The 11600-nt window shown below is 36.3% G+C and overlaps 1 protein-coding gene across 1 annotated transcript in view; it reads right to left on the bottom strand.

Annotated features, from left to right (window-relative positions):
* Positions 1-10673, bottom strand: part of LOC144968330 (tumor susceptibility gene 101 protein-like) — a 28130-nt gene extending 17457 nt beyond the window's left edge. Inside the window, exons 1-3 of the mRNA XM_078906590.1 lie at positions 10433-10673; positions 611-695; positions 73-138 (exon numbers count right to left, since the gene is read on the bottom strand). Coding sequence (XP_078762716.1) covers positions 73-138; positions 611-695; positions 10433-10474 — 193 coding nt within the window. The 5' untranslated portion in view covers positions 10475-10673. The remainder of the gene's footprint in view (positions 1-72; positions 139-610; positions 696-10432) is intronic.
* Between the last annotated feature and the right edge of the window lie 927 nt (positions 10674-11600).

Consider the following 11600-nt stretch of genomic DNA (forward strand, 5'->3'; position numbering starts at 1 on the left):
CTTTTTTATCATAGTTAAGGCCATGACTGTGATAGAGTTGTAAAATAGATTATTAACTTTGCTAAATCTTACCTTTATAGTTGATGGGAATCGTACCATCTAAATGGACCAGCTGTTTTTGGGATCCATCATTAAAGACTGCAAATGAAATAATTTCATATTTGTTTTAAAAACAATCTCAATAATCGTATCAATGATGACAACTATCATAATAACAGTGATGCTAATAACAATTTGTCAAAAAGGAGGAAAATGAATCAGTCAAACTCAAACCAAGTTTTAAAATTACATGATTACATAATATGTGTTTTATAACTACTTGGGTACATTCATTCTTATCATTAGAGATATAACTTACATTTTGTAAATATCTAATACATTTCCCATTCCTTAAAACAATTACATATACCTACCAACTTGATCAAGGAATTACGAATAACTTCTGACCAAAAGGCCAGAATGTATTTGTATTTACTTTAAAAAACATAATGAGATTCATATAGATTAAAGCAAAACAACTGTTTGCAGTACCGAAAACACCAATAAAGGTATTTATTCCTGTCTCAAACAATCATAAAATAATGATCATATCTATATCCTTCTGTCTTACCAAATGGTGCAGAAGATGGGCGCAGGTCTTTATACTGTGAAATAGTTCTGTTGATATCCTGATGTGCTTGATCCTTGTATTTGTACTAAAAGAAATAAAGTAATATAAAACAAGGATTAATGCAGTTTTCTTCAGGACTGTTTAAGAGAATTGGTGTAAAATCCCCATCCACCTAATCTTATTTCCACTTGAGTAAATCAAAATAAATTGGAGTACATAGAGAAAAAGGTAATTAGACATAGACCTATACTGAGGTAATACAAATGACTGGCTGAAAGAGAAGAGAAGGAACAAATTTAGCCCCCCCCCCCCCTTTTTTTTTTAGATTGACATTTAACTATTACATATTACGATGATGTTTTAGGAACATCTGTCATACATGATATATCTGATTTGATCGAAAGTACTTAAGAGCCTCCTCATCATGGTTAAGGAGGTGTGGGTCCAGGAGAGGGCAGGCCCTGTCTGGACACCGGGTTTGCAATGCAAAGTTGCCGTAGAGTTGTCAGAATATAGCTAATTGTAGATATAGACTGCCTACGGGTCTCCAGCTCCGAGTTTTTCCTCAGGGTTGTTTCCCGATGTCTATATCAACATTTAGAAAGAATTATTCTAACAAGAATCACCCCATACATCGACCCAACCATACCTGTCGAATAAGCAGGTTTCAGGCCAAACAGAGGAACAACAGAACAAGTCCTTGCATTAACAACACACATAGAGTCTGGATTCGAGAAGAGACTAAAAACTGGAGCAGTACTGATAGACCTTTCACTGCGTATGACACCGTCTGGACAACAGGACTTATGTATAAACTAGCAAATGTCATCCCTTGTAGGAAAATATTAAAGATACTCTCAAATATGACCAGCACTAGACACTTCCATGTACTTCTAGGGGCAAACAAAAGTAAAGTCTATAAAATAAGAAATGGTGTACCACAGGGCTTAGTCATTGCACCAACATTATTTAATGTCTACATCAGTGACATGCCAAAAACAAGATCACACCAACTTGGCTACGCAGATGATTGGGCTCTCACTTGCCAATCAAAAAACTGGAATAATAATCCCAAATATCTTGGAGTCACTTTAAACAGACAACTAACGTACAGAAAACATCTCGAGAACTGTGCAAATAAAGTCGGAAAACGAAACTGCCTTCTCAGAAAAGTTGCTGGCACATCATGGGGAGCATCCCAAACAGTATTGAGGACAACAGAGCTTGGACTCTGCTATAGTGTGGCTGAGTATTGTGCTCCAGTATGGACAAGGAGCTCACATACAAACAAATTTGACACCAAATTAAGAGACACCGTGCGAGTGATAGGCGGCTGTATAAAAACCACACCAACAAAATGGCTCCCAGTCACCAGCTCAATTGCCCCTCCACACCTAAGAAGAGCACTGTCAAATCAAAAAGAACTAAACAAGGCCCAATCAATATTGGCAATAAAAGTAAAAGACGCCCCACAAACAAATCGACTTAAATCCAGACGACCCTTCCACAAATCCGGAATAGAAAACCTTGACATCACCACTGCCTGGGCCAATGAATGGCAATCAAACCTGCCAAAAAATGGACAATACATTACCAACCCCACTCTGCGCCTTCCTGACTTTAAAACAGCAAAAAGAAAACACTGGGTCACTGCGAACCGACTTAGAACCAACCATGGTCGCAGCAAAGAAAGCCTCTATCGATGGAGACTCATTGACTCACCAATCTGCCAATACTGCAAAGGGGCATGTCAAACCATCGATCATGTGGTCCTGCAATACCCAGTTACAAAATTAGAAGGGGGGTACGAAACAATATTTGAAGCCGGAGATGACCTGACATCATGGGTCGATAAACATAATTTGAGGTGTAGCCATACGCCACTACTACTACTAGAGCCTCCTGCATAATTTTTGCACGATTAGTTTACATTTGAAATCTTCTGGTTTAACTCATACATACTCACTATAGAAAATTATCCTGGCGAATGAAATGACTCAAAATTAAAACTAATTCATTTATAAATGCTCTGTATGCACATCCAAATATGTGAATTCGCAAACTATAAAGTGATGGTCCTTAGTCATATTCCATCACAGATTGACAAGGCACTTATTTCTTGTTTATTTTTTTATTGGTGAATCTGTTGTAAATCACAAATAAAAGTTGGAGGTCCAGACATCTTTACTTTGGTTATACATAATAAGATATTCGATTTATGTTTATGCTCCTTGCTATTAACAAAAATACAGCGTAATATTTTATGTTCATCTTCCTCCTTCCCATTTCAAGGTATTTTGAAGTACATTCTATCTAAAATTAAAAAGTTAATAATATCATTTAAAGATTGACTCCATCAAAATATGAAAAGAATTCCCCATAAGTTAAGCTGTAGAGGTTTTCTTTTAATCTGACTTTGGCTTGCATTTTCCCTGTTCATCTTAACTATTCTCTCTTTTTTTTATTTTGTTAGCAAAATTTATTTCATTTTATAGTGTTGTAATGACAAATCTATGTCGTTTTGCATATCTGACAAAAATGTTCAAATTGTAATCTGATAAATGGATTAAAAAGTAAATAAGGGCCTGTCATGTATGTTTTTATCATCAGTCATCCTACGAAACAAATACTAGTATGAGCCCATGGTGTTAAAATAAACTGTCTTTCAAGCCAAGTAAAACTGATTGGGTAATAGTAGTGCCGGTACTAAGATTGTGTTGTTATCTAACAAAAATATGGTAACTTCACTGTTGTTATTGTAATTCTGGGATTATTTTGCAGCTTGGATATTTAACTGAAAAATATGTAAAACCCATCTTCCACTTAAGAAAAAACATATTGGTATGAGTATAGGGACATTTTTTTTGGTTCTCTCAACCCTCCCCTCCCCCCTCTTTTTTATTTTTTTTTATTTTGGAGCAATTTTTTCACTTTATGATCAGTGTCTCCGTGTCCATTACTAATTTGTATGTCATAAACCTGTTAAGGCAGGCCACAAGTGCTGACTTCAATTGTACCTTACAGCTGAAATAAATATTGCATGAGACTTGAAATTCCCGCTGTAATGTGAATTTAGTATTCATTTATCATATATTTCGAACGATTCAAATTGAAATATGCATAAAAGTAAAGTTTTTCGATGGCTTTGTAATCACATTGTTATTGAAAACAAGTCCTCTTGTGGTGGAACGAATGGACAGAATCGGTAACCAATGATGTCACAATGAGCCCATAAGGAAAGTTGAAGTGATTCTTGATCCCAGACCGAATACTCAGTACACGTCAGAGAAAGCTGATTACATGCAACTGTAAGCCATTAAAATGCCTGGCCTTTGTATGTGATGTGGTCACATGGTCAGCTCTCAATGCAAACGAGTATCAGTGCATGTGGTTGTGAGTGTGTGTGTTGTCTATTTTCATCCACACCATTTGCCCATATTTTATTTGTTTAATTAGTTTCATTGGGTTATGGTTGAGGCAAGGTTGCTTTGTGACTTTCTTTATAAATGAAGTTAAAGCACTAAATCTTTAAGTTCTTTAATTTACTTTTTTCAGAATATAATAGTTTTCTCATTTTACAGAGATTGTCATAGGATAAACCAATTTCAGAATAAAACTAAAAACCCAATGAACAAACAAAAATCAATGACCTGCAGATATATATAACAAACATACAATGAAATAGAGACAAACAGATAGATAGAAGAAAAGTAGAGAGAGTGAGAAAGATATATATTTACATATATATATATGCGTTCATTTTCATTGTATGTTGAAGTGGGATGATCTTTTAAGACAATCAAAGACGTGGATGAACACTAAACAGAGAGGCCAAGAAATTAAATAGCAGATGATTTATCGCAGGGGTGGTGGATACTAGCGACATGTGCTAAACACCAGTAGGATGCAGCTCAAATAAGAGTCAATGATATGCAATAATGCCTTGCTTATGTTTCTCATGTAAGTCATTACAAAATAAGCCCCAGTCCCTCCTCTCCAACGTGTCATCTGACTCAATGGAAACAATGCAACAACTGAAATGACCAGTCCCATTTTTAAAAAAAGATTGTAACATCATTGGTCAATATGCTACCAATGCTCTTGACAATAATATCTGGTCTGCACATTCTATCTTTCTGCACATCCTGTTCCAACAATCTGTCATTCTGGATATCAGCTGAATCTAATCCGCATCTAGCTGTTTTGTTGCAGAATCCAACAACAAATGCAACAACAGATTCTTCTTCAAATCCTTCAAGCTTGATCCACTCCATCTCACTTCTCAATCAATGACTTTCAAACAATTTTGTTTCTGCTCAACAAATAGGTTTGCTGACAAGAACATCTCTCTATCTTTTGCCCGAAATGAAAAGAGAAGATAATGCATCTGATAGGTTCATCTATATTTTTGATGGTAAAAAATCAGAGAATGAAATCCCTTCATTCTTGGAATGCTGTTTGCCACTTGTCTTTATCCCAATCCAGGTATGACAATGGAATTTGATTGGCAGACGTATTTTCAATTAAGTATAACCCAGACTATTGTAATATGTTAACGCCTTACCTTATGAATGGTTTACCACTGCCACATTATAAATACATACATTGTCATTGGATGGATTTAGAGTGACACAGGAGTGCATTGATATAGTTTGTATATTCCATCTATGACATTGAGTGTCATCAAGATTAGAGTAAGGGAGAACTGGAAGAAATCCAAATTCTCCTGGATAGAGATAACAAATAACCTATAATAATGAAGTGTACAAAATCCAATTTAAGTATTTCAAATGATAAGATGTTATGGTTACACCAGTCACCATGACCTATCATTGATTGATTTTTATCCATATGTATCAGTGATTTCACATAATGGGACAGTAATTAAATTATAAGTCAACGGGTGGTCTATTGCTGTAATTACAGAACAGCTCAAGTTTGTAGACATTGCAAATATAAGTGCATGTTGGAAAATAAAATAAAACAAAATCCCTTTATAAATCCTCTGGTCAATTCTTTCTTTATTTAGGGAAAATCTCAAGAAAAACTGAGATGACCCAGGTGTTAGCTCCAGTGCAGCACTGCAGAGAGATTAATAAAGGGGCTATGTTTCTTGTTCAAGGAAAGAGTCAGAATCTGACACCAGGGTTTAACTGCGGGTGGAAGTGCAATTCCCATTTCCACCCCAACTTAAAATTGGAAACTTTATTACTTTGCTCGAAATTTCATGGTAAACATTTTTTGTAAAGAGTTTTTCCTAATAATTTTGTGGAAAAGGTTCGGATTTTAATGGGTCAAAAATATATATCAATGCTTATAGTTTCAAAAAGTGAAAAAGGAAGAAAATTTTGAATAATTGCATTGAAGCCCCATTTTAACTGCACAGATCCCCACTTTTAGAGCAATAATTGAGAGGTTAAACTACCATTGATACTCTAGCAAACATCTGGAGAGTGGGAAACCGCACCCATTTGCTCCACCTCACATCAATTCTCTCACTGCCATTACAGTGGATCAAATCATGGAATCTACAATATCTTTATTTCTCTATATTGTTGGGAGTATTTTAATTGTTTTTTTTAATTAATTAATTTTTTTAAAGGCGTTGGAATAATATTATCATAACATAATATAAAAGACTGCAAATATCAACCACACAATAAAAAATAATTTTCTAATATTGTTTTTAATGTATAAAATTACTCTTTCATTCACTTTTTTGTTTGTTTTTTGTAGATTGTGTAAGGTACTTTTGTCCTTATTACATCCAACACAAAACCCCATTTGCATTAGTTTTTTCTAGCTTGTTTTGTTTTTATTTCAGAGTTGTTTTTTTAAATGTTTTGAAATATCAAAACATATACATACACAAACACACACACATTCTCTTTCTTTAGCTATTACCTATCTTTCTATCTCTCTCTCACTCACACACACAAACATCCCCCTTTATTAATTGTGTTTGCTTTGTGATAAGAAGCGACTTATTCTAGCTTTTTCACAAGATACTTTAATTCTTAATTGCAACCTGGGATTAATATTTATCTGCCAACACACTCCACAAACGGTTAAATCTTCAGAAAATAGGTGAGGGAGAATAATATCATTGACAACACGAAAAAAGCAAACAAAACAAAAAAAGTAATTGTATTCTTAAAAAGTTATCGTGCGATTTTTCCACAATATTCATGAACAGACAGATTTTTATATTACCAGTCCCGAAACTAATTTTATTGCGAAAATATTATTATTATTAAAACAAAGTTATTGTAGTCTCTGGCTATTTGAACAATGACTCCTGTGAAGATCAAATTTGTGGTCTCTCTAGCCAAATTACTCAATTTTAGCCAAGGAGACCACATATAGACACTTCATTTTAAAAATGTTCTCCTCAAAAATAATCTGGAGCAGAGCAGAAGAAGAAGAATGGGAGGTCTGCAGTTATAAAAATAATTAATGGGAGAATCTAGTGATTTGACAGTCTTGTGGGAACGTATTTATTGTGTTTCAATGTGTTCCAATTAGTTGTTGTGAATTGTTTTCATGTTAGGTAACCTGTTGGATGTCCCTGTGAGTTCCATTCACTGTTGTGTGTTATTTCGGCCTGTGAGTGTGAGTTTGTGAAGTCATTATGGGTAATAAAACGATCACCCATTCCTCTTGGAAGCTCTTCTTACTACGATATTCACAATGGATTATTGATTGAAATTAGTCAGGTGTTGACTCTGTTTTTATTTTTATTGTTTTTATTTTTATTACCAGACGAACATACCCGGACTATTCGCATGGTGCCTGGATTCATGGCATTTTTAACCGCCCATATAAGTTCTCTACGTATGGGAGACGCCCAATTCAGTCAAGACTTTTTCTTTACTTTTCCTATACTTTACCTATCGTGGGCCAGATGGCGGAGAAATCCGTTCACGACAGGGGGAATGATGAAAAGACTAGACTATGCCTCTATGACTAATAAATAATGGTACAAGACCAGTACTAGAGAGCCTCGCCTTTGGCCGACCAACCTCCGCTGCACGTCCAACTCGCCTTGAGCATGCATTCACGTAAAATATAAAGATTTTTTTTAAAAACCTACCTCTGTTTCAAAAACTAGCATCTTTCAACTTTCTAAGAAACATTTTGATTTTTCAGAACTTTAGTTCGTTAATAAATACCGGCCAATCTGACCCGTTGAGTCGAATGAAAACGAAATTTTGTTGTTTACACGGTTCAAAGGAAATGTCGTAAATAAGCTTTCATGGACTTCCTGTGTTGTTTTTACAGTGTCACGTGACCTTTTTGAGAAATTTGTCGTCTGCTACAAATAATTAGACCGGTAGGGGGTAGATATTTTCGTTGGCGAAGAGAAAAAGTGAGTATTATTTCTTGGACTTGTAGAGAGGCCTGGGGTCCACCAGCAGTCAAGTTGATTGAATAAAAGAAAAAAAGGCCTTTTTTATCCGCCGCCACCACCACCGTGAGAGTGGAGGGGGGGGGGGGGGGGGGGGGTGCATGCCGACGAGAGGGAGACGTCGATTGGTGACCTTGGTGACGTAGACATCTCAAGGATGCTGGCAGTTGCAGTTGCAGGTGTTCTTAACCCCTTAACAGCGAAGCTAATTTTTTGCTTTTAGATAGTAGTTTGCTTTTATCTTTATTATTGTTAACGGGGAATACAGCGTTTCCACCAAGAGAGTAGTCAGACTATCGCAACTCGGACTTCAATTGTCTATAATAGTTTTGCCGTTACTTGTCTTTTGATGATAGAAGATTTGGTGTTAGGTCAAAGATCGAATTTCGCCGCTAAAAGGTTGCATTGCTACTGGGTTTGCTCCCCCCCTCCTCCTTTTTTTCTTCTTTTTTTTTCAACTTAGTATTGTTGATTGCTATTTCCTTTTTTTATGATTAGCAAGTGCCGTAGGAGTCTCACAGGATGCAGGAGTACTGCAATTAACCCTTTGCCCGTGACATTGATTTTTTTTTGTTTTCAAATAATAGTCGTCATTTATATTATTTTTTAACGCAGAAAAAAAAAAACGTTTCCACCATAAGAGCAGTAAGAATATTGATTAAAAAGCGCTTTGAGCACGTTGGGTGGATATTGCCCTATATAAAAGCTCAAGTTTTTAAATTGTAATTTGTTTTTTGTCTTTTGATGAAAACGGTAAGATTTTATTTTTGGTCCAAGTAAGATTGATATTCGCCTTTAAAAGGTTAAGTTGTTTGTATTTTTTTTCAGGTTTTTGCTTTTTTTCAAATGCCTAGTGAGAGAGAAAAAACAAAACAATCATACATGTATCTGCAAACAGCAGAACGTTTTCATTTTACAATGAGATGGGAAGGGGAAGGGATAACACTATGACAAGAGAGAGAGAGAGAGAGAGAGAGAAGAGAAGAGAGAGAGAGAGAGAGAGAGAGAGAGAGAGAGAGAGAGAGAGAGAGATGCACGGGGGAATGGGGGGGGGGGGGGGATAGTAAGGGGGAATGGGAAAAGAGGAAAGAAACAATGGGTTGCCTGGTGACGTAGATCAAAGGATTGTTACAGCGGTGTTCCCGGGGCGTACTTCGTGAAATTTTAACCTTTTACAGTGACACTGATTTTTTTCTCCAGATTGCTTATGCAGAATAGATCGTTTCCACCAAGAGAGCAGTAGTAAGAGTATATTTCGACTCGGGCTTCAATTAAACTATAAATCGCAAAGCTTGTCTTTTAATGATAACATTAAGACTAAGATCTGGAGTTTGGGGAGTGTAAGATGGAATCTCGCCATTAATGGTTAAAATTGTTTTGATTTTTTTTAAAATAACACACACACACACACACACACACGAGTGCACGCGGTCACGACAGCGAGGACCATCTATTGTTTGTGTTGCAATGGTAAACCAGTTTACGTGTACGTAGATCCTGAGGCTAGATGCCCCGTTACCGTGTACGTAGGCACTCCCAAAAAAAAAAAAAAGAAAGAGACACACACACACATACACACGCCACACACACACCACACACACACAGTCTCGCATCCGCTACGAACTAATTTTCGCACCAATTTTTACTGCACTAATGCACCAAATTGCATACCTATCTAGGGACACTTTTTTCCGTATCTTTTTCTCAATAAACTTTTTAAAAAACCTTTGTTTTGCGCGGCAGGCGGCAGGGCACTTGGCACTAGGGGGCACCAACCATTGGACAGACGAAAAAAAAACACGATTTCGCGAGGAATGAATGATGAAAATATTTAGGATATAATTTCAAACACAACTCTTGAAATTCATCAAGGATTGTCTAGTACCGAATGTTTTTTGATAGAAAACAAATGTAGCTTCAAATCTAAACTGCTTTTGACGGTAAGCGGTAAGTTTTTATTTATTTTTCTGTCCAAACGAATGATTTGTCCTGATAGAAGCTAAGTATTGGTAACACCGGCTCAGCTCTCTATCACTGTAATGTCACACATTCAGGCGCGCCTTTTTGACTTCGATGAAGTTGAAGAAGATGCCTGCTGCTATTTATTGCCAGTCCGTTACCATCAAAATATATTGAAATTGAATGATTCGAGGAAAGGGCAAAAGGGGGGGGGGGGGGCAGAGAGACCAATGATGACATGACACAGTAGTTTAAGATAACGAGAAGAATGATAGATTGAGACGAAAGAAAAAGCCAGTTGACTGAAAATTACAGGAAAAGTGACGAAGAAGTGAAGAGTCTGAAGAGTAAGTTCGGTTTCCGTGTCAGTATCAGTATCAGTACAGTATCACCAAGTTTCAGTTGCCAAACTCAACAAAACCAAATGTCATTGTCAGTGACAAAAAATTACAAACCTTTGACAAATAGGTCTTTAGAACAGGGTCAAATGATGCCATTGTCTAGAACTGAATTCAATTTATTATAATACAAATGACATGGCAACATGCAACCATAAATATCCTACGAGCAAAGGGTAGAAAACATTTCTTCTTTACATAGGATGTCGTATTTTCTGTGAATTTCCCCAATGGATGGGTTACCTTCCGTTGAAATCTATTTTGAGACTCTCCGTAATTGCATGTACCTCAACCCCAAAAGAGCTCCATTTATTCTAACACCCCTATACCCTTTTATCCATTTTATCCATTACCTCTTTAGAGAAGAAAAAAAAAAAGGATAGGCTTATTGGAAAATTATGTTATAATAAAAAATGCCATATATATCGTGTAAATGCTATAAGCTAGTTCTTTTTTGCACACCCCCTTCGATAAACAAGGGACTGACAGAATATTGGCTGGATGTATCCATTTATTAGCCAGAAAAGATTCCCATCTAAATTTAGAATACCTAGTGACGCACGACACACCATACCAAAATCGTGATAATTTGTCACTGGGATCCATTCATAGACTATTATAAGTGACTGAGGTTGCAAATTTATCATATTATGTTACACACGTGACAGGTCAAAAATGTATCAACAATAAGTCCGGCCGGTGTGCTAGTATAGTATAATGTTGTATCCCAACTTCGAGTTACTTATTTATTTATTTTGATGCTCTCTCTCTCTCTCTCTCTCTCTCTCTCTCTCTCTCTCTCTCTCTCTCTCTATCTATCTATCTATCTATCTATCTATCTATCTATCTATCTCTATCTATCTATTTATCTATTTATTATATATATATATATATATATATATATCCCATAAACATACAGAGAGAGAGAGAGAGAGAGAGAGAGAGAGAGAGAGAGAGAGAGAGAGAGAAAGAGAGGGCAGGGGGGGAGGGGGGACAAGCCATCAAGAAAGTATAATTTTTCTCTACCGTGTAAGTGCCTATCTAAATATCGACGGTCTGGCTGGAAGATGAGGAGAAGATGATGATAATGATGGTGATGATGATGATGATGATGATGAAGAAGAAGAAGAAGAAGAAGAAGAAGAAGAAGAAGAAGAAGAAGAAGAAGAAGAAGAAGAAGAAGAAGAAGAGAAGGAGGAGGAGGAGGAGAGAAGAAGAAGAAGAA

This window comes from Berghia stephanieae, chromosome 3 (assembly GCF_034508935.2).
Source record: "Berghia stephanieae isolate SIO BIC M18660-M18661 chromosome 3, UCSD_Bste_1.3, whole genome shotgun sequence".
Classification (NCBI taxonomy): domain Eukaryota; kingdom Metazoa; phylum Mollusca; class Gastropoda; order Nudibranchia; family Aeolidiidae; genus Berghia; species Berghia stephanieae.